Source organism: Dufourea novaeangliae, unplaced genomic scaffold (genome assembly GCF_001272555.1).
Source record: "Dufourea novaeangliae isolate 0120121106 unplaced genomic scaffold, ASM127255v1 scaffold16, whole genome shotgun sequence".
In the NCBI taxonomy this organism is placed as follows: domain Eukaryota; kingdom Metazoa; phylum Arthropoda; class Insecta; order Hymenoptera; family Halictidae; genus Dufourea; species Dufourea novaeangliae.
In genome coordinates this window covers 2,514,873-2,537,639 of record NW_015373891.1, presented here as the reverse complement: position 1 = coordinate 2,537,639, position 22,767 = coordinate 2,514,873, and the positions used below count along the sequence as shown (strand labels likewise).

At 40.8% G+C, this 22,767-nt stretch overlaps 5 protein-coding genes across 5 annotated transcripts in view; 3 read left to right on the top strand and 2 right to left on the bottom strand.

The window, feature by feature from the left end:
- LOC107187771 overlaps positions 1-5,350 on the top strand; it is a 73,388-nt gene extending 68,038 nt beyond the window's left edge. The window contains exons 7-11 of the mRNA XM_015575945.1: positions 579-1,217; positions 1,365-2,263; positions 2,343-4,776; positions 4,866-5,021; positions 5,259-5,350. Coding sequence (XP_015431431.1) covers positions 579-1,217; positions 1,365-2,263; positions 2,343-4,776; positions 4,866-5,021; positions 5,259-5,350 — 4,220 coding nt within the window. The remainder of the gene's footprint in view (positions 1-578; positions 1,218-1,364; positions 2,264-2,342; positions 4,777-4,865; positions 5,022-5,258) is intronic.
- A 1,002-nt stretch (positions 5,351-6,352) lies between these two features.
- Positions 6,353-8,154, bottom strand: LOC107189083 (probable 39S ribosomal protein L24, mitochondrial). The gene is made up of 5 exons (XM_015577520.1): positions 7,892-8,154; positions 7,622-7,804; positions 7,072-7,274; positions 6,642-6,828; positions 6,353-6,573 (listed from the first exon to the last, which is right to left on the bottom strand). The coding sequence occupies exons 1-5, from the start codon at positions 7,985-7,987 to the stop codon at positions 6,487-6,489; spliced, it is 756 nt and encodes a 251-aa protein (XP_015433006.1). The 5' UTR covers positions 7,988-8,154; the 3' UTR covers positions 6,353-6,486.
- A 511-nt stretch (positions 8,155-8,665) lies between these two features.
- LOC107187763 lies at positions 8,666-9,699 on the top strand. Its single transcript, XM_015575932.1, has 4 exons — positions 8,666-8,965; positions 9,081-9,276; positions 9,376-9,548; positions 9,646-9,699. Exons 1-4 carry the CDS (start codon positions 8,666-8,668, stop codon positions 9,658-9,660), a joined length of 684 nt encoding a protein of 227 aa, XP_015431418.1. The 3' UTR covers positions 9,661-9,699.
- Positions 9,700-9,795: 96 nt separating this feature from the next.
- LOC107189071 (mucosa-associated lymphoid tissue lymphoma translocation protein 1-like) lies at positions 9,796-12,510 on the bottom strand. The gene is made up of 11 exons (XM_015577508.1): positions 12,374-12,510; positions 12,121-12,284; positions 11,866-12,052; positions 11,533-11,797; positions 11,368-11,460; positions 11,061-11,286; positions 10,814-10,997; positions 10,535-10,749; positions 10,349-10,447; positions 10,006-10,274; positions 9,796-9,940 (listed from the first exon to the last, which is right to left on the bottom strand). Exons 1-11 carry the CDS (start codon positions 12,508-12,510, stop codon positions 9,836-9,838), a joined length of 1,944 nt encoding a protein of 647 aa, XP_015432994.1. The 3' UTR covers positions 9,796-9,835.
- A 1,330-nt stretch (positions 12,511-13,840) lies between these two features.
- LOC107187752 (CREB-regulated transcription coactivator 1) overlaps positions 13,841-22,767 on the top strand; it is a 105,979-nt gene continuing 97,052 nt past the window's right edge. Inside the window, exon 1 of the mRNA XM_015575921.1 lies at positions 13,841-14,116. Within this exon, the coding sequence (XP_015431407.1) occupies positions 14,003-14,116 (114 nt within the window). The 5' untranslated portion in view covers positions 13,841-14,002. The remainder of the gene's footprint in view (positions 14,117-22,767) is intronic.

Sequence of the window (22,767 nt, the reverse complement as noted above, 5' to 3'; positions counted from 1 at the left end):
AATGCGACCTTAAAACCCACCTTACCATTCGAGGGTTAAACGTGAAAATCAACAAAGTAATATTTCACTTGCCTTGATATTCGACGCCTTGAAAACGCCCATTTCACGGCTGTGTTAAGTCCAAAGCGTCTTTAACCCTCATCCATCCCACATTTTCCGAACTTAATTTGTCCCTCGGACAAACAGACACCCAGTGGTAAAACTTAATACAATGAAGCGATAAATAGTTAAATTTGCAAATTCATTAAGACAAAACCCACGAAGCCTCAACTAAATTTACCTACACACGACAAAGTAACGTAATTTCTTAGGAGAACACTGTATCAAATTGACACAAGGGACGGATGAGGGTTAAGTCGTCTTGAAGGCGTGATTGGGCTAAATCTAGTTTAAAATACTCACCGCAAGTTCAGGCCCGTTATTACACGGCAAATGGTTAAACGGGTTTCTACTGTACCGGTATACGCTGAAGCTCGAAATGTTCCCCGTACACGCAAGGTCCGTCTTACAGTAACCAGGGCCCGATATCTCTCCTTCGCACAATGTTAAATCTCGTTTCCGTGTGTATGTGATTCCAGAGACGGTAAATGGTAGGATGGACAACTGCGGAGGCGGTCAACGCCTGCCCCCGGACGGGGACGAATTTCCGGCGGCGTATCAAGAGTTCGCCGGGGCCGGGCAGCAGTACCGATTCGTGACAGCGAGCGCGACGACGAGGGCGTCTACGATGACCGCGAACGGCGGCGGTCTGGTGTGCGGGAACGACGAGACCGAGACGTTCATCGGTACAGAAAGCTTCAAGTTGATCGACGGTAACGTGGTCACCGCGGGTGGCATAATTCTATCGGAGAACCGGGTCGGATTGTCGAGCTGCGAGAACGTACGTCAGGAGGTGAACAAGGTCGTGGTGTCGAGCGTCGAGATAAACGGGAAGACCGTGGTGGAGGGTGTCTGCCAGGACACGAGCGGTGTCCTCCCTCGAGAGACCCGAACGGACGACGGGAAGCCATACGTCCCGGAACAGTTCGCGAAGAAAGCAACGTCTGCGACCAACTACTCTAGCTACGGGAACCAGGGTAACGGTAACATCGTGGTGTCGGAGAAGAAGGTTGAGATCACCGGATACTATCACAAAGACGTACCGGTTATCGAGGAGTCGCAGCTGGACCATGCCGAGAAAGAGACATTGGACACGCCGCCGCCTTTGCCGTTAACTGGTAAGAATTAATCTTTGTTCTCGGAAATCTCGATGGGTACGCGTTGAAATAGTGGGCAAGGGATTTCGAAGTTGTTTCTACTATTTCAACGTGAATCTACCGTCGAACACTCTTGGATACTTCTAGACACTGTATCTTCTTCGTCAGGCCCGCCCAAGATGGAACCGGTCGGTGTATACTCGAGGAACCCACCGACCCTGGAACCGCCTCAGAGGAAGTACTCGTTGAACGGAGAACTTTGGAGGCAAGACGACAAGTCCGAGAGGTCCGTCAGGGACAAAATCGCCATGTTCTCTTCGCAGAGCAGTTTAGACGGACCTCTATTCCCGAACACAGTAACGGTCGCGACCACGGCTACCAGCAACGGCAGACGGTTGTCCAAGTATAAATCCACGGAGGATGTTTGCAGCGACGAGAAGTGTCCCGGCCAGAAGGACAGAACGTCTTTCTTCGCCGATAGAACTCAAAGTTCCTTCGATCTGACCGATTCCGGGAGGAACGTCGGTCCAGAGCCTGGGAGAAAGTTCGGTCAGAGATCGCCCTCGTTGACCCCGCCTATGATTCACACGTCGAAAACCTTCCCTGTGGTCCCGCCCAAGCCGTTGACGAACTCGTTCGAGAAACCATCGATGCCCAAGTCCCCGATCAAGTGTTACGCGACTCCCCCGAATAGTCCGCTGTCGGCGAATCCTGGGAATAATCAGAATTCTTCGAGCGTGCCACCGAAACCAGCGACCATCACCGTGCTGACCCGCGCCACGAGTTTCTCCGGGTCGACCCCTTACGGCCAGGAACGGACCGTCGCGGCAAACGAGCTGTCCACCGGCACTTCTCAGATCGCCAGGACGAACTCATTGGCGTCCACATTCCGGAGGCCAAACGAAGACATCAGGAGGACCAGCTTGAACCAACTGATCGAGCAGAGGAGACGGTCGATATCGAAGCTGAGGGGATTGGTGATCCCGGAAAAGGAGGCTGTACCCATCGAAGCGCCTATTGTCGACCTGCCAGAGATCAAGTCGCGTGATTCTATACTGTTACACCAGGTGAGTGCGATCTCTACATATCGTAGTAGCGTAACCGATTGTAATAGGATGATAGAAATGACTTACGTACCTATTTCAGATCCCAAAAGCCAACATACAGGACAAATGGGGTTCTCAAAGCTCCCTGGCCAGTAATGCAAGCACAGCAAGCGGTCCCCTAAAGGCGACCACGTCCTTCAAGATGCCAGCACCTCAGATACACTCCAAGTATTCCCCAGCGTTCAAACGGAAGAGTCTAGCGGTGTATGGTTCGTCCTCGAGTAATTCCTCTGTTAATGGTGCGAAGCCCACGACAGCATCGACACCGACGATGTCCGAGCCACCGAAGAGTCTGGAGAGCATTTGCAGCCCGACGAGGAGCGACTACAGCTTCGAGTTCGCGTCGACCGCCAGTTCGCCCGAGGGATTACGAAACAGGCAGAAGAACGTCCAGAGGAAGACACGAATGGACTACGAGGACTCTGACAACGACTCCGCTGTGAGCAGCTCCCAGAGCAGTATCTCCCGTGGATTCAGTCCGCCGATGTCACCTGTACCCTCCGAACGATCCACCATTTCGTCCGAGAGATCCTATGTGTCTACGGAGACCAGTTTCCGGCATCGATCTCTGATCATGGACAGTCCAACAAGAACGTACGCGAGAGAGTCGAGTACAGTGGACTATTCCCGATCGAGTATACTAAACGAAAGAACGTTCGTCAACGAAAGATCGTCCTCCAGTAGCAGCAGTTCGGACCCAAGATCTCCTCAGCCGATAGAGTCGAACGCAAGGAGCTCGCAGATACCGCAGAGACAACTGAAACGATCGAACAGCACCGACACTAACTGCAGCACATCCTCGACCCTGACATCCGGTTCACAGGCGAGCGCGGAATCGTTGTCCAGAAGAGTGCTGAAACCACAGAGCGTGGAGGCGATCAATCGGAAGAATATTTTGGCCAGTGCCAGGTGTCGAAGCGGTAGGGACCTGAACGGGTCGCCGCTGATACAAAGGAAGTTTACAGATGAGGATCATCATCCAGTGGCTGAGAACGGTGACGATCGTCAGAAATGTAGAATGAAAAATACCGTACCCAGTCCACAGGATGTGAAGATCGCTTATATAGAGGTGACAGACACGTTCAATGAGAGTGACTCGTATCAGAAAGAGGAGGAACCGAAGCTGCCACCGAGGAGAAGCGTCCCGCCTCCGATTGCCCGACCCCCTAAGTCTGAAATGCTGGAGCCCTCGAACGATCTCAAGATGTGGGTACGTACGGAGGCTAAGGCCTTGGCCAGATCGGCGGAATTGAAGGCGATCAATAAGATCGAAAAGAAACCGGAACCAGTTCCTGAACCTGTCGCCTTGAAAAACAGTAAATCGGTCGCCGAGGAACAGAAACATAGTTCCATCGACCTGCCATCGGGGAACCGAAACACAGACGAGAACGAGTCTAGTATAATAGAGGTCTCGAAGACGAGAAGCAGACCCAGCGTGACTTCTAAGAAATCCTCCGATGATCAGAACGATCTTCTAACGATTCTGACGACGAAAAGCAGATCCAGATCGGCGATCCACGTGGACGACGGAAGCTTCGGTCGATCCAAGAGCCAGATGAGCCTGGAGGATATTCTAAGCGCGAAGACAGACGTGAAGTTGTCCCGGGCTCAAAGCGTCGAGGGAAGAACCGAGAAGAGCACCGTTGTTCCTGTAAGTCAGAACAGATCGGTTTGGGAATCGAAGGAGAATCGTTACGGTAGGAGGAGCTCGATCACTTCGAACGAGTCGTGGACGGAGGACAAGCCATTCGTCTCGAAAATACCAACGTTAGGGAAGTCCCGACTTGCTGATACCAACGACGCGATAATGGACGTCGAGAAGTCGAAGGTATTGTCCAAGATCCCGACCACGAGGAGCCTTGGTCGTAGAAGCGCGAGCGTCACGGACATGAAGAAAGCTCTGGAGAAGATAGATGCTTCGTCCAACCAGCTTCAGAGTCCAGCAACCGCTCATAACCGGTTCCCGAGTCTCGACAGCAGCGTGGATGAGAATCTGTCCCCTGTAGGCACGGATGTGGACACGGACAGATGTTGCAGCGAGCAATTCGGTAGCATCAGTTCGTTGGCGAGCAGCACGAGCCTGATCTCGCAACAGGAATTGGCGCAGCTGGTCGAGGAGGCGAGTCTCGAGGAGGCCAGAGGTGTTCACGATGTGATCGTCGTGCTGCTTCACAAGGAGAACCCAGCCGGTAGTGTAGGGATCACGCTGGCCGGCGGAGCGGACTGCGAGGTCAAAGAGATCACGGTTCACCGAGTCTTGGCGCATTCCATAGCGGACCGGGACGGTCGCGTGCAAAAGGGAGACAGAATTTTGAGTATAAACGGGAGAAGCACGCGCGGTATCACGCACAGGGAAAGTTTAACGGTGCTGAAACAGCCGAGATCGGAGGTCGTTTTGGTCGTTTCGCGAGCGAGGACCGAGGAAGGGTGCAGACTGAGGTCGCGGACCGCGAGCGTCGAAACTATCATCGAAGGTGAGGCGGGAAAATTGGACACCCAGTAGATTCTTTGGAGATATGTTCGGGAAAATAGAATGCATTTTTTTTTTTTTTGTTATCCAAAGGATTCGAGACGAACGGTATCGCAGAGGATACTGCTTGGGGACCACCCTCGGTTGTAGCGGTGTACAAGGACGGGGCTGGATTAGGATTCAGCCTCGAGGGTGGCCGAGATAGCCCCCTCGGGGACAGGCCACTGATGATTAAGAAAATATTTACCGGTATGTCTCAATGGTCACTGTCTTTATAATGAAATAGACACGAATAATACAACTGTCGCTGTTTATGCTTTTGAGTTTATGATCTGTGTTCTTGGAAAACGAATTATTCCAACTTGATCAGAAATTGAACGACTTATATCCTCAAACCTAAACACTGACGAATGTTTAATGCAAGACAGTGAAAATCTCGAGTTGCTGTTGATTAAGTAGTAGCAATAATCTGTGTAATTCTTACAGGAGGTGCTGCCGAAAAAACAGGTGCCTTAAAGGCAGGGGACCAATTATTAGTGAACCTCCTAGTCAGGCACCCTGCCACCAAATCATCGTGAACGATAGTCAATTAAACCGAGCGTGTCGTGCGGGGATTCGCAAGGAACGCTGTTGGACGATAGAATTACTTTGAACGCGCCGCCGACTGTCAAATGAGAAAAGCATTTGCGACGAAACTCGATCCGGACGAAACTGTACGATACAATGCGCGAATTGTATCCATGATATCTTGGCGTTCGAAATTCTGTTCTCTCGCGAACGGTTTAATTCTCCTTTTCTTAATTTTAAAGGATAACAAATATTTTGTTGGAACGTTACTTAGGATTTGCATATCGTGCTTACATTATGAGGTATTATTGTTACATGATTGTTTGGATACCTCCGTTTTCAGGGAGATAGTTTTTCTTTTCCCTTCTTTTTGTTGTGGTATCCGTCAACTATAATTTATATCTTTTTAGCATTGTTTTGAATACGTTTAATTAATGTAAATGGAGGAACGCTTTTCATAATTAGCTAGTATCCTAATGAAGAAGGCAGCGTGCATACCGACACGCTTCTGTCACGTAATTTTGTGTAATACGAATTGTTACGACCCGAACGAAGACATGATTCTGTAAATAGGAATTTCGAGATACAATGAATATCTAGAAAAATGTCATATATAATATAAAAAAAAAAAATGGAAGGAAGAAATGTTAATATAACGCATTATGTTACTGGAGTATTTAAATGTAGACTGACATTCGTTTCTAGATTTGCGTTTGTTAAAAATCGTGCTGTGATATGTATGTGTGTTAATACAAAACTAACAAGCGTTAATAAAACAAAAAACGACTCGCAATAACAATACATTTTAAATCTAACATAAATATTTACGAACTATTCGATTAACCGCTTGATTCTTTAACGTTACTTACGCTTTTCCCTCCCGTACATATTTTCTATACACGATTCATGGATAGAAAACGCCGCAGTGTAACTCTTCTCGACAATAAATCATACAATCGAACTACAAGTATCTGTTTAATTTTCATTTTTAATTGCTTTGCAATTCTGGTTCAAGGTGACTTTCAAGGAGGATAGCAGAATAAAGTACACAAGTTTTGAAAACATATTAACATACTTGATTCTGTACATTAGATAAACCTACTCATACATTATAAAACTTAAAGAAATACTCGAAGCCAACACGAAATTAGTACCAATAATATTTCTTTGGTATACGATCCTCTTTGATACCCATTTTCTCCATGATATCCATTTCAAATGTTTTCAGTGCAGGCTAAATGTCAATAAAATAGAAAAATTACGAATGTTCGATACGAATGACAAAACACCTCTGATACATACCTCGAATGTTACTTCGCTCACATACTTTGCTGTAGTATCTTTAGGTTCTTCTGGATATAAGTCAGGACTCTTATAATCTTTTGTTTCTTCGCTTGATTTTGGAACAGGAATTATTCTACCAGTTCTGCAAGACACTCGTACGTGTTCACCAGTTTCTGTATATCTCCATTCGATTGCAGTACCTTTTCTAAAATAAACAAACATGTATTAATGCATTTTTTGGAAAGAGCCTCCTACCACTCGGTTTCAGGAGTTACTGGAATTTATGTCAAATTAACATTTAGTTTAACATTTATATCAGTACTTGTTTTAAATTTACCTAGTGGTATGCAGCCCTTCAATTACACTACTTTTCCCTTAATGGAAGCCCAGTTTGCATGTCAGTGTACTTATGGACTGCTACATTACACAGGGTCTATATCACACTTACAAGTCAACAGGATCCACTAAATGGACTTGTTCTGTAACTAACAGAGGCTGTTCCTGACGAACATAAACTCCAGGAAAGGATTTAGTTTTACCAAAACAGTGCAACTTTGTATTGAGTCCTTCAACAATAATCCAATTCCTCTCCTGTATAATATCCTTCACCATACCCTGTTTTCCCTTATCAGGACCAGTTAATACTTCCACCTAAAAAAATAATATTCTTTGTAAGATACTGTGATTCATTTTATACCTCGTAAGTTGTTGATTAAAATATTGGAACATTATTTAATTCTTTGGGTAAATGAATCTTTTTTATATACATGCACCTTTTCATTCATAATTTTAAATATCGAAGAGACATTACTCATTGAGGATTAAAGACACATGGTATCAGCGCATTAAATACATTTTTCAGGAAAATATGAAGGATAACAAAAATAGATGTGTAACTCTGAAGTAAACTTTTTATATGATCCAGAATATACAGTGAGCCACAAAAATATTTATACGCTCTCAAATGAAAAACTCATTGTACGTTTGATGTTACTTACACGATCTCCACGAAAGAAACTCCAATTTTTAATGGGTTCAACGGGTATAACTTCAGGATCTTTACCATTGAAATTTATCAATTGAAATTCATTCGTCCATGGTCGGTCAACTGAGAAATACAACCGTCTATTTTTCATCACACGCGGGAGATATTGCACTTTCCGCGGTGTTCTCCAATAAATCTACGTATGAAAGTGAACAATTGAAATAAGTGTACATATAGAAAACCGTATAATTAATTCTAATACACTTAAAGCAAATAATTGTACCTTTTCTGTGACACGGTTTATGTAGCGCTCCGGGAAATTCGCATACTTTTTAGACCAGTAGCCCATTCTTGAAAACAACGCGCTTGTGAACCTCATAGTAATTACAATTAAAAATTAAACTGACAAAATCTATGTAATTTTTAAAAGTTCTGTGAAGATGAACATAGAATCCACAAATCAGCGTTCTTTCGGTTCTTTCCAGTTTTTTCTATACACAGTGAAACACAGTCAACACACATCACACAGATAGATAGAGGAGCGAAAAACCGTGCCTTTTTGCCTTGCCATAAATGTTTCGAAGCGAACCGGAGTACGTCGCACCACCGATTAGGTATAGGATAGACCTATCATCTTATGGGACTTCGTGTCTCATGTTCTGAAATACCGATAGTGTAAAAAGTCAGGGATTTTCTGCTGCCCTCTACGTTATGAGAACGGTGAATTTGTGAACTACGTTAAATCTAAGAAGGGACCATGGTCGTCAGATAGAACTTAATGGAGTTGGCGAACCTTACCCAGCATAAAATATTATAGAGGGGTAACTTCGAGTTCTATTTGAAAAAGAATTTGTTTAAACTGATATGTACGCATGTATATAATTTACAAGTACAAATTTATGAAACTACATAATTGCATTGCATCAACATTTATTAAATTTTATATATAATTTCGTAACGAAAGAATTATATGTCAATATTCAGACTTATACAGGTTATGGGAACTGATCCACATGATTCCTGGTTCCTTGTTTGATGAAAATTATTGAAGTACAATATGATATCTTTGATCTTTAAAAGATATGCATTTCGTTCACAAATACGACAGTTTTCAACTGTTCTTATACATAATAGAAACCAAAATGAAAGAAAAGTGAATCAACATCCTAAAGTGTACTACCGTTTATTTAGTAGTACACCTAACGAAAGATGTATGTTGCCACCATTAATAAATCTTGCGACTTTTCAATATCCCACTGTGTTTGGCTGGCTTACCGTAAAAATCGCTCCTATTTTAATTCGATATACCATTGACAGAACGTTTGATATAGATGAGTTCTCTGCAGGAGTACTACATGTATGAAATTTTTATTTATTTCCTGCAGATATATTCTACAATAATAATGATAACATAAGAAGTGTTCCAAATGAATATTACATAACGTAAAAATATAATTATGTATTACTTCTAGGCAATTAAAGTGATATCACGTTCATTAGCTTCCCAAAATTATGAAGCATTGAATGGTCTTGTAACAGATGATTTAATACAAATGTTAAAGGGAAGTGTTAATCAACTGACTGACTCACAGAGAGAATTAATTGCCGTAGGTGAAAAGTCTGTTTGGTTTACTAATACTTATGCAACTGCCAGAAATAGTAAAAGTGGTAATGCAATTAAAATACTATGAATATTACTTCTACAAATGTATACTATAACATAATGGTGTTCTCATATTTTCATACAATTAATGTCGTGTGTTATAGATTATGATCACATTCTTGAAATAACACAATTTGGTGTATATGTACCTTTAAACACACCAAATAATAAATCAATAAGTAAAAACCTGACTACGTTCAATTACACATTTCAAAGGAAGTATTCAGATGGCATAGGAGGACCATGGGTAGCAATATTAGTAAATCATTTTACACCTGTAAGTATATGTAATTATTTATGATAGATGTACCTTAACATTACATAAAATCAACATCATATTTGATAGTACACAACTGTCTGATTTTCATTTTTAGATGGTACCTTTTTAGATTATAATGCAAATTGGTTTACTTCCTTTTGCACAGTGGCATGAAATATGGAAACTCAAGTGTATGATATATATGTTATCAAAATTCAATTATTTAACTGAGTGTTTCAAATAATACACAATTACATATGTCGTTCTATTTTCTAACTACATACCAAAAAAATAAATATATATACTCAAGAACCTATAAGTTTCAGTAAAGGAGGTATGTAATCTTTTATGTGTAATATTGTTGCGCCTACAGGTGTTCCATGTTTAGATACAGAGATAACTAGTGGTCCCTAAAAGAATTTTAAATTATGAGAGTTTTTATAATTCGGAAAATAAAAATAGGAAGTATACATACCTCATTGACTTGAGGATTGTGAATCCAACATTCATTCTTGTTTTGATCTTGATATAAATTATTTCGTTTTGCAGGAACAGAATTAAAGAAGTTGATTTCTAAATCTTGTAGATTGAATAACTTAATTTTTATCACATTTAAATAAGGTTCCATGAATGTTGATATAGTAACTTTGGTACAGATATTTGCTTGTTTAAAAGTAATATCTAATGTTACTGTCGAAAGTAATGTAAGTTTATTGAAATAGTTAATAGCTGCTGGAAGATCTCCTGTAAGAGTTTAATATCTAAGAGAAGGAATATTGATTTTCATATACACATGTTATATATGCTAGTAGAATTACTTTTATGAATAGCATCAGTTAGACGAAATGGTTTTGTGATTGACAATGCAAACATTGGAATTTGATTGCGTTCCTGTCCTTTGAAGCAACTGTCAATGGCTAAAATTACAAAAATGATTATTATATACAATACTAGAACCAACAAACTATGTAAGCATAGTGTGAATATAATAGTGTTGAACATACACTTTCCTACTTCTTCAAACAATTTTGTAACTGGTATATCCTTGTTTATATATTTACTGAGATGTGTCGTGTACAAACCATATTTACTATTTAGTCTTTCATAACTAGGTCGGTGACCAGATGTTGAATATGCTTGGATTAAATTTCGAAGATTTTTCTTACTTTTATATTCAGTTACGATTGGCACTTCATTATAAATGTTAGAATTAAATTCCCTAGAAACATACTATTAGTATAAGTAGACAAATATTATCCAGTAAATAAATAAAGATAACTTGCTTTGAAGGTAACGTTTGACACATGTCTAGGATAATAATCATTAGTTCAGGATCATTTTGAAGGAATGCTGCCAACAATTCACTTTCACATATTGCATCTTTCCTCAAATACACTTTTGGAGCATCTATTGCAAGCATATAACTCTCTTGCATTTTGAAACCATGGCCAGCAAAGTAGAATAAACCTAAACAAGAAGAACGATTACTTAATTTTGCATTTGCCATATTTTTTCATTTACTTATCTTACCGTAAACACCTTCAAGTAAGGCTTTGCTAAATACTTTTATTGCATTTTTCATTTGAGTTATAGTTAAATTCATGAGACAAATCACTTCAAAACCTATTTCTTCAAGAAGTTTAGCAATGTATGCAGCATCATTCTTAGGAGTTGGAAGACATTCATGGCAGTCATAGTCACCATTTGCAATAATTAAAGCAATTTTCGCAACTGCTTTTAATTTGGGAAGATACATCTATTATATAATATTAAATAATTAATACATATGAGTGTAATATATACAAAAGGAGTGCTGTTCTATACATATAATTATTACCATGATATGGGTTCTTTGAGTATAAACTTCACTAACTTCATTATAAACTTGACAATAATATTTTCCTTCATGTTTTGAACTGAATTGTTTTATCTGAAATTACAAGTAATTTAATTCATATCGTAGCACTGCATAATGTAGTAGAAAAAAAAATACACTATTTACATGCAATACATTAGATGTTTCCCCTTGCAATTTAGTATTGTCATGAAACCATTGATAACATGGCTTAGGATAGCTGTTAGCTTTACAGTATATGGTAAAGTCATCTCCTTCTTTTACTTCTAAAATTGGTTGTGGTTGTTCTTCTATTGTAACAGGTATGGGAAATACCGGAACAGTTACGGCTTTCGAAGTTAAAGTTGCTATAAGTGTTCCATCATATTTAATCTGAGATACCTCACATTTATATTCTCCTGCCTGGGAAGCACTTTGAAGTATATACAATAAAATTTACTGTACAGTTAAAATGTGATTAAAAATATTTTGGTACTATACCTAGTAATAACAATATCGAGTTCATTAGAGGTACAATTATGCAATGGCATATTGTCATGGTACCACATGTAACTAGGAGGTGGCATCCCAACTGCTTTACAGAATAAGTGAAGGTGACGTCCAAATGATACGCTTAAAGTATCAGTTTGTAATTCTTCCACTGGATGTGTAACAATTTCCAGCGGTTCTGATGATGTTACAAATAAGGAATTTTTAAAGTGTTACAGAATAATTCATACACAGATAATGTGGTACCTGGATCAGATATAATAGACATAATATTATGCAGGCCACAATCATCTAACAATGTACGTAGGATTTCTACAGTACACATTTTGATATGTAATTCGAACAGTAATCTTTGTCCTGGAGAATCATATGGTGCATTTGTTCCCTTCAAAGACTGTATCCATATATGACTATAACAAAAGTTATAGAAAAGTTGAAAATATTAAGTACTGTGATATAGTAATATTGTCTTACTGTGTATAAATATACTATTCGTTACCACGGATATTGGAGCTGCTCAGCTACATGATTCGCTAATGTTACCCAAGCTGCATCTTTGTTTAATGCATTAATTAAATCTTTATGTACATACGCAGGTAAAGATTCAATATACATATCTTCATCAAAATGTGTCATTTTTAATACTGTCGTATTTTCAATATATGTATTGCGTTTAAAAAAATATATCGCACTGAAAGATTTCTTTAAAAATTAACGTCAGTATTTCACTTTTACTCGATGATTATGAAATTAACAAATTAATGTTTTTAATACAATATAAATAAGGAAACATTATTCCCTCGTTTCTTGAACTTTCCTCGACGTTTACAAGGAAAATGCAAAACGAGCGCAGTCGACAGTTTTTATAGAATTGCATATCTATGATTTTCTTCTCGATCGATACGGTAGAAACATACGATCGGATGGTGTCGTCTCGTATTAAATGTAAATTATAACTTGTATAATAATGGCACAGTTTGCAGTTACAATGTAAACAAAATCTGCAGCACATTTTCAAAGAAAATTATTAGGAAAGAATTCCATTTGGTGCAAAAGCAGAAAATTCGTAAATACATATTTTTAAGTCTAGCCTAACAAAAGAGGAGTCATTTTGCCCTTTAAAAATAGAGTTCTGACTAGAAAGAATTATACGATTATAGTAAGTCATTCTTACATTTATTTTATCATATTATTCTGTCAACACTTTAAATACAGAATGTTCGTTTGTGATAAACATAAAACAAGAATAAGTACTTTATATGTAAATATTATTTAAATATAGGAAAATATGTATCTGTGCAATTTTGTATACAATTCTTCTGTATAAAAAGCTATATTATAATAAAATACTAATTGAAACTGACTCTGCATTTGTCTACTGTGTCACAGCTAAATCGTGGATTCTATATACTCGTAACAAAATTAATCTCCTAAATATAATGAAGCTGCATGAAACGTTAACAAAAATGTAATGAAATGTTCGATATATTTAAACTCGATAAAAACCTTCAGGTAGGAAACATGTTTCAATTTAACATGCGTCCTTTGCAAATTACTATAAGACAATATGATTTTGCATAAAGTATTCGTAACATTCGTCTCCCGATCATTATTAAATTAAGAAATAAGTCTGAGTGTGATGAAGAAAAATGAACAAGAGACTACGGAATCGAAGAAGACAGACGATATTCAGTTTCTTCGGTCGCGAACTTGTGAAGCGAGGCCACGAAAATCTGTTTTATCCACCGCGCAGAATGGTGCCGCGGAACAGAGGCGAGAGAGGCAGGCTTTTCGGAACACCCCGGAAAACTGTCGACGGTTTTTTATTGCGGTTGCGACACGGTGGTGGGGGAGCGTTGCAACCAATCGGCCCGCGAAAAGCGGCTCCTGCGCGATGCGCGTGGCGCGCTGCGCCGCATAATCTTGCGTATCAGTGATCGGCAGTGCCATCCAGAAGGCAGTGGGTTACGGGTTCTAACGTGGTGTGCAAATTAACGGGAGCCCTTATTGGTGCGATCGGTGAGAAGGGAAACCCGCGCGCGACAAGGCATAACGCGCGCATAGTTAGTGGTGTGCCACGATAAACTCCTCGCGAGTGTCCGGGAAAATCTAGTGGGCCGGAGCCATCATGGCGAATCCACGAAAATTCAGTGACAAGATCGCGCTGCACAAACAGAAGGAGGCACAGGAGAGAGCGGCGTTCGAGGCGATCATGCGAGAGGTTTCGGGCGTCACGAACAGAGTAAGGAAATACCAGTAGGTCCTTGCCATTGTGGGAGACAGGTCGCGGTGTGTACCCGTGCACTTTCCTCGGCTCAGATGCTAGAACGTAAACAACAACGAGTGCTCTCTCTCTCCTCGTTGCGCCGTGGTCGTGTCGTGTCGTAGTCCGTCGTTGGCTATGTATATGCTTCCCTGTACGTGGATCATGCTTCTCGATGTACGGATGTGCGTGTACATGAGTGCGTGGCTGGTTACAAGACACTTGTATCCGTGTTAACGCATCATCACATGTAGCTACGTACGTGGTGTACTCGTTCTATCTCTGTTTCTCTCTCTTATCCGTCCCCGCCGTTGTCGCGTTCGTTGTCGCGCGGCGGTGTCATGTGTGTCCATCCGTCTATGTGTAGCTTGGTCGCCGCGACGCGTGCTAGAGAATGTACGAGCGTGTGTGTGTGTGTGTGTGTGTATGCGTGTGTGGAACGGGTATACGCTCCGGTGTACTCTATGCCGAACGTGTGCGCTTGTCCGTCGCTACCGTCCGTCCTGTAAGTTCCTAATAAATGCAGACGTGTGCACGCGATCGACGATCGCGTCCATCCTGCTGACTCGTACCGACGACATACACTTTCCACGGGAAGATCCTTGATTCACTCGTTCCGTGTGGATTATAACGTGGCGTATATCGGTCGTAATAAAAGTCATCCACGAATTAGAAAAAAAACTATTCGTTTAGGCGAGTTCGTTTCGATCCATCGAGTCGAAAACGAACGGTAGCCCCGGCAATCATATTTTTCACATTACCGCGGCATACCTTTTTCTCTCACTGTCTCTCTCTGTCCACAATCGATCGGGGGGACCGAATGAACTGTTGCTCGTCGAAAATGTGCGCTCCGTTAGATTTTTCGTTCTCGTACCATCGGCCCCTCGCTGGTATTTCCACTGACTCGTGTGTGTCAGACAGGTTAGGTACACGCTAGCCTCGAATATTACTGTATTCCGTGCAACCAACGAAACTGTTCGAACTGCGTCTTTCGGAATCACGTGTACGCTCCGTTCTGTGGTGCTCGATTCGGGACAGAGTCCATTCTGAATGGATTTTCTTGAACGGGAAAGGAACAGGTCGCTGTGTGCGCGTTCGCGTGTTTTATGTTTATCCGCGTGATCGTCGGACGGGGCCCGTTAGTCGATCGGTTTATTAGTAAACTTATATGGCAACAGGGACCGGATGGGCGAAACTCCGATGCGGGACCAACTCAACGGTACTTCTCTTTGTCATAAAGAGAAACTTGTGTTAGTAGTCTGCGATAAATAGACTGCGGATGTTTATGCAAATGTGTACTGAAAAAATCGTGTATGATACAAATACATATATGTTCGTAGTCTCCTTATTACTTGATATCAGAATGCGTAACACAATTTTCAGAGCATTTATTGGACCCGCTTCTGACACTTTTTTTAAGCTTCATTAGAAAGTTATTATGTACTCACAGCAGAGTACTAGCAATTTGATATGGTCCCTCGCAAATATTAATATTTGGAATATCGAGGGAACAACTGTTAATGTGGAGCAGAGTTGTCAAATGTTTGATACGGACGTTTAATTACATTAAGTGGCATGGATTTATGATACCGACTGGACGAGGCAATCGATCCGCCTAATTTTACTGGTCGCCCCGGAGAGGCCAAAGAAATTCGTTTCCGTTAACCGTGACACTTCCGGTTCCGCGCGACGAAACGTTGCAGTGGCTCGTTCCAGCGCGAAATTGCCTTCCTTAATATTCATGGTTTCGGGCAACAAGCCGAGTTGACGTCGTCGCCATGATCTGTGTGTTGTTCAATAAAAAAAAAAAAGTCGAGACGGAATCGGAAAATTTTGTTTTACACCTAATCGCTTCAAATACCGTCCCAGATAATAGTCTGACCCGCACGTGTGTTTACTTACCGAATTAGTTCGAATAAAAGCCTGTTTCTATTTTCACGGTTGTGTGACCTAACGCAGACCGAACTCCGGCTGGCAATTACGGAAGCTATTTCAGGCGTTCGTTTCAAATAAAAATGTAGATTTCGTTTCGATTACCGTGTGACTTCGAAATGAAACTCATTTTACTGTTTTCTGTTCGATGGATATGTTGCCCGGAACCCACGTGTACGGATCCCACGTGTGGCGTTGAAGGTTGCGAAGGCGTAGAGGACAATGCTCGTGCTACATTTTGGGTCGGAACAGTTAGGTGATAATTTCGGGGAATTAAGGAAATTGTTAATAATTTTCGTTTTCTTTATACATGAAGAATATAAAATATTTATTCTTTATTCTTGTCACTTGTTTTATTGCATCTACATGATAAAAGGTGTAAAAGATCTGAGAAAATGTATTGTCATAACATTTTTTCTAGTGTTAATTTCATGAATTATTTAAAGCCAGGATAACGATTTTGAATACTGCTCACTTTTCACTATGTATTATTCCAATAAAATTCTCCCCAACTCTGACGAGCACGCAACGAAAAACGGTCACGCCGTTCGGCGGTTACAAGCGCCCTCTTTCCATTGGTTCGCTTACCACGTCGCGAGGAATCGCGGGAAATTGCCGCGTTTTTCGCGTCGCGCGCCACGATAACTGTACCGCCGATTACGTAACGCGGCAACGCGTTCCATCGAACACGGAAGCTGCGTTACGCGCTGAACTACGTGTTGTTCATTGTGTTCGATCGGCCGTTATCGCGTATTTCGCCGCGTCGATCGTTTGCGATTCAAACAGCGTCGTCGCCTACATACAAGGTGATTTTCTAGTTACATGATCCAAAAGGGAGTAGCCGTCGAGGTATTAGCGTTGTAATTTTCTGATCTGTCAACGCTGCAGCATTAATCCTAGGATGCCTGGGTCTGATTGGACCTAAGTTTTCAGGAGCTCCATCTGATTCAGCAATTTATCTATCTGCTTTAGGATAAAAACAGCGATCAAGTTAAGGTCGAGATGTAGCAAACTATTCAGCTGACTGAAAGAACAAAGCAAGGAAAACAAGTGTGACATCACACAGAGAGGCAGCTGACTAATCAGCTCATGGTTCAGTTGACTAGCTGCTTTAGCTGTCCTCAAATAATTTCTATTGATAGTCAGCTGAATAGTCAGCTACACCGGGACCTAAACCTGCTCGCTGTTTTTACCTTTAATCTCTTGGGGGATACTGGCACATATGTGTATTTTTAGATTTTCTTTCATGCAAGCATTATTCCAAAGATACAATGAATACTATTGTGAATAAATACTTACTCGGAAATTCTATCAATTGATTGTTATTAATATTCATAAATATATTTTAAACAGATGGAGATGAAAAAGAGTCTTAATAATTTGTCCCTCAGGAGGTTAACATTACTTACTGGATGTTATTTAATAGGTTTCTGTTGACTCAGAGATGAACAACTAAGGAACTATTATTAAACAGTTCGATTAGAGTAGGAAATCACATTCATAAAAAATAGCAAGAATTTTCATAGAATAACGTAATAATTTTTTAGCTAGGAGTTGCTTGTATTAAGTAGTTGTGTAAAAAAAACGGATTTACTTGAATGATTGGATTTGAAAATGCGTTTGTAAGGAAAGGAATAATAGGGGATCTAAACGGTCCCAGGTACGGCTGGTCCGTAGGAACATTAAAAACCTCCTTGCTTCGAGAATTAACGCTTTGACGTCTGATGACGTAGTAGAATGTCCTTTCGGAAACAAAAGCTGAGAGTTGACGTAGTAGTACGTCTTTATTAACCCTAGATTACGTGAATGCCGTAAAAATTACGATCTGAAAATACAAAATTCTTAGAAATCGACACTTTTCTGCGCGCAATTACTCTTCCCCGTCATGTATTATCCTAATTGTTCACGCCAGTGAGAGGTGATGCGAAATTGCGATTTGACGTTAGTTAGTTTTGAAAATACAACATAGTCGTCGTAAAAAATCTGACTTCATGACGTGATGCCAGGGAATCTATCAAAGAAATTATATAAATTAAAAAAAATACTGATACAGTTGAACCTCAGACAGATTCGTCACGAAAAGCTTCTGCTCTGTCCCTCAAACTAAAAAAAAATGACAACAAACTTTTGTGTTTTTTTGTAAAAGAAGTTATATGTCGTGCACATAATGTTAACATTTCTCCTGTGCTTCTGAATTCAGTAAATAATTTTTTAAACTTTCGTTCGTCCAAACTGTAATTGTTCCAAGATCCCAAAAGATCAATAAAAATATTATTTCTCCAAGTTACACAGGGTTATCTCTGAGTAATAAATTTTACGAAAATTTCGTAATAACGTAATTCACAGTGAAGTATCGTAATCTAGGGTTAAATAACAACCAGAATAGTAAAAAATAGGTATAATTCACTTTTTCTATATCTAAAGTTTCACAAATAAAAATAATAGTTTCTAAATATTTTTTCGACCACCTGAAGTTGTATATTTGCAACCCACCAAAACTCTTCCGCCAGCAAAGTGTTAAGAGTCTCTGTGTCATCGAGGGCTATCGCCCTGAAATCTGCTGTCTGTGCAAATATGGTGAAATAAAAAAAACAAACGACTCCCTTCGGGTCCCCGGGCAAGAGAATCATCCCTGTACGTACGTCCGGTCGAATTCCTCGGGGCCTGACCGATCTTTCTGTTCTTTATTTTTCTTCCGTGCTCCCGCTGACTTGCACCGAATTATCCGATGAGCGGCCGTAACGGGGCCACGATTCGTTAACCCTCGTCTCCACCGCCTGGCCTCTTTCTTTGACCCGGGGTCCTTGAATTTTAATTGGGGTGGCAATTTAGGAGGCGGCGGGGGACACTTGCCGGAAAAATGGTTTAATCCGCGGATTGGACCAGTTTCCGCGGTTCCCAAGATCGATATACATACACACGATCTCGACCGTTTTTCCTTGCGAGTTCTAAGACGAGCGGAATCCGTACGAATGGAAATGATACACTGGGTGAAAGGTTGAAATCAGTTTTATTCACACTGGACTACCAAACAAGTCAAAATGAGTGGTTAGTACGGTCTTGTAACGATGATTAAAATGGTATATAAGAATATACAGATTCCTCTCGATTATTGTCCCGAACATGGGTCCGCGTCGGGATAATAATCGTATAGGGAGAAATGCTTCAGACCCTCGTAAATTCGTTTTTTGCCTGAAGCCCGATCCGAGACAACAAAAGCGAAGGGGTAACAAAGTGGTGGGGATAACGCCTGGACAATAATCGTGTAGAACAAGCCAGATGATAATCGAGGGGAGTCTGTATTTTCTCGGATATTTTGCAATTTTTATTGAGTCTATTTAAAGAAGTCTGTTTCATTCAGCCTTTTAATTAACTCGATCAAAATTTAGGAACTGGGAATTGTTAAATGCAGTAGCAGGAAAAAAGTTTCTAGTTTTATTATTTTTAACATCAATCTGAAACTTTAGTGTGTGTGTGTTTAATATTGTTTTTGATAGAGAATTAAAATTTGATTGATTCAGATAGAGAGTTAAAAGGTTTTAAGTTCGTGTTAAGAAGTAATAGAAATATAATCAGAAAAATGATAACTTTTTTTGTTCGTTACTGTATCTATTAAGAAGGAATCACTGTGTGGTTCACAATCGAGGATTACAGCCGAAAGATACCTCTCCGGTTCAATCAGCGAAATGTTTGCATTTCGAAACGCCGCTTCTGCGAGCCAGAAAGTCACGAATTCGCCGAACCTCTGCATTACATTGTGGCGGATTATTTCCGTACGTGCGTTGCACGAAGCGCTCGTAACAGAGAGCACGTACGTGGTCTGCTCCGAAATAAATTACACCTTCGTGGCGATCCGAAACAATTACATTTTCATCCATTCGGCAACTCTAATTACTATGGTGCGTCCAATGTGTCAGTAGAAATCAGAATTGCGTACAATTTTATTCGAATAATACACAGTGAAGAGCAGCAGTATCTAAGAGCAGTATCATGATCTTTAAACATTTAATAAAATAAAATAATTGTTTGCCAAGTGCCATTCATTCAAGAAGAAGTGATATTTTATTATAAAAATTTGTCACCGGTGACCCCCACTCTAGGGAGTATACTTTTCGATATTATTAACATTGGACCATAAATCGGTAAACTTCTACAAACTAAATGCCGAAAGTATGAAAACATAGTTGACTTTAATAATTTTATATAACATTTTATTCTTGTACACTCTGTGTAACGAAAATGTCACTTCGACGATGTGGCTGAAACGTACGAAAATTCTGCGGCAGTCAACGTGTTAACTGAAATTGGTGAAGTATTTTTCTTTATCTTTTATTTATTATTCGAAATTTTTTATCTAGTTAATGAGTTAGTCCATCTCTGGTAGAAATAATCAGAACATTCGTGTAGCTGAGCTATTGGCTGACAATTCTTTCTGTGAATGATTATCACCTCCATTTTGTTTATAGTTACTGACTCCGATGAGTTGGACGAGGTAGAATACATTTTTGAGTACGATCCCGTACGACGTCCGGTTTTTCCACAAACAGCACGGGCCGGCCACGTGAGAACGCGGCTTAACACGCCGCGACTCGGAGGCATGATCTCTGATCCGAACTGCGCGATTCTTAATCGAACAAGCGAACTAACAAGCTGCTGAATCACTGCACCCGTTAACGGCCTCGATAACGATTACAGAACGTGGAGAGTAATTCCACTCGAATCAATCGCGACGCGTAATACCGGCGTACATATGTCTCGACGATCGGTGACACGAAAACAAAAAACAACAAAAACTGGACGATTGTTCCTAATATCGAATGACTAGAAAAAAGATTATTTAAACGTCGCTAGGAGTGACATAGAGAGGGAGAGAGAGAGAGAAAAAAAAACAATGTATAAACCGGTGGAGATTCTTTGCACGCGCGCAGAGGCGAATTGAAACACTCTGGAAGATTAAAAAATATCGAGAAACACAATCCCTCCGAGCGAGCACGGGGCCGAAATGGGACAATGACCGGTAGTATAAGGGACAGAGAGATCCAGCGTGCGCGCGCGCGCACGTGTACGCAATATATAGAGAGAAACACATTCGTAACGGTGGAATACACGAAAATGATTTTTTCCACGAACGACGGATTTTTCGCACCTCTTGACACTTTGAACTTTTCAATGGTTATATACTCGAGCATCATCGATTCGAAGCGAATTAACGTTTTTTTATCCGGGATATTCAGTTCGGTTACCGTGCCAACAACGATCGAGTCTGCTCCGAATGTATTTTCGACTGATATTTCCCTCTTCCAGGGAGGGGCAGGATGTGATTATTTTAAAAAGGGCGTTAGGTGGCTCTCAGAACCCGATTTTTGTTGGTAACTTTGTAGACGAGTAGGGGACCTTGAGTTTACTAATTGTGCTGCATTAAATTTTTGAGAACATTCATATTTAGGGTGGGAAAACACCTCTTATTCATATGCGGCGTAAAAAGTATTTAACCCCTTGTCTTACGATTTGTTTTTATGGACACAGTCTCCAGAATCACTTTACTGTTATTCATTTATCGGGAACCAAAGAAATTTTGTACTCACTGCGAGTGTACATTCAATCTAAAAATGAAACAATACCAGTAAAAAAAAATGGCATTTTACTTCGACTTTGAAGAAAATAAATAATATTTAAGTTTATTGAATAAATTTTAAAATCGTCACCAGTAAACTGACTCAACGTTGTAAGGAAACGTCCAACTTTTCTTTACTTCCAAAAATGTTCTACCCTTCTACTTATATTTAAGCAGTATTAATAGGAATGCTTACGAAAATTACTTTAATTTTTTCTAATCTTAAAGAATTCCTTCTAACGATTTTCAGAGAAATAGGTAAAATAATTTCTGTAAATATTCCACAATTAGATTTATTAATTTGTAAGGTTACAAAAAAATCGAGTTCTGACAGCAACCCTCTTGTAAATCGACCGAAAGCGGAAAACAACAATACCGGTCAGAAATCGGTGCGCCCGCGAATTACTCGTGACACCAAGCGGGCACAATATCGGCGAAACTAAAGACAGGTTGTACCTCGACGACAAAAAAAAAATCGCATACGGTACTTTCACCTGCTAGAAGTTATGTAATCCTTGCCACGGGACACACTGGCAATTATTCAGCTTTTATCGCGCAGCGCGTGCCGTTTCCGCGCTGCACACAGCTGATTCGAGCGCGCACGGAAACGGTTGAATCGGCTGAAACTCGAGGCCCAGGTAATTCGAACCTTCCTTCTGACCCTCGATTACCAGAAACTTTTGCGAAATATTTCTTCCGCCGAACAGAGAGCCACGATCGCGCGTTTTCACGCTCGGGTCTGTAACCGACGTTTTTACGATATTACCCCTTCCCCTCCCATCGGGTTCGATCCAATACGCCTCTCGTATTTTTCGAGATGTTTGTTTACGCGCGGACCCGAGGGATTCCGCTCGATCCACCCGCGGCCGGCGGCAGCAACCGCTCCGATCCGTACGGTCCCGTTACATTCCACGAAAAATTTCCCTACGAATCTTCGAAATTTCTGCGGTCGACCGCTCCGATCGATCGGGGAATGGAATCCAGCCAGAACGAATTCGGTGATGAAACCATTGAACGGGCGTGAGGGAGAGAGACAGATAGAGAGATGGAGACAAAGAGCGAGTGAGAGAGAGAGAGAGAGAGA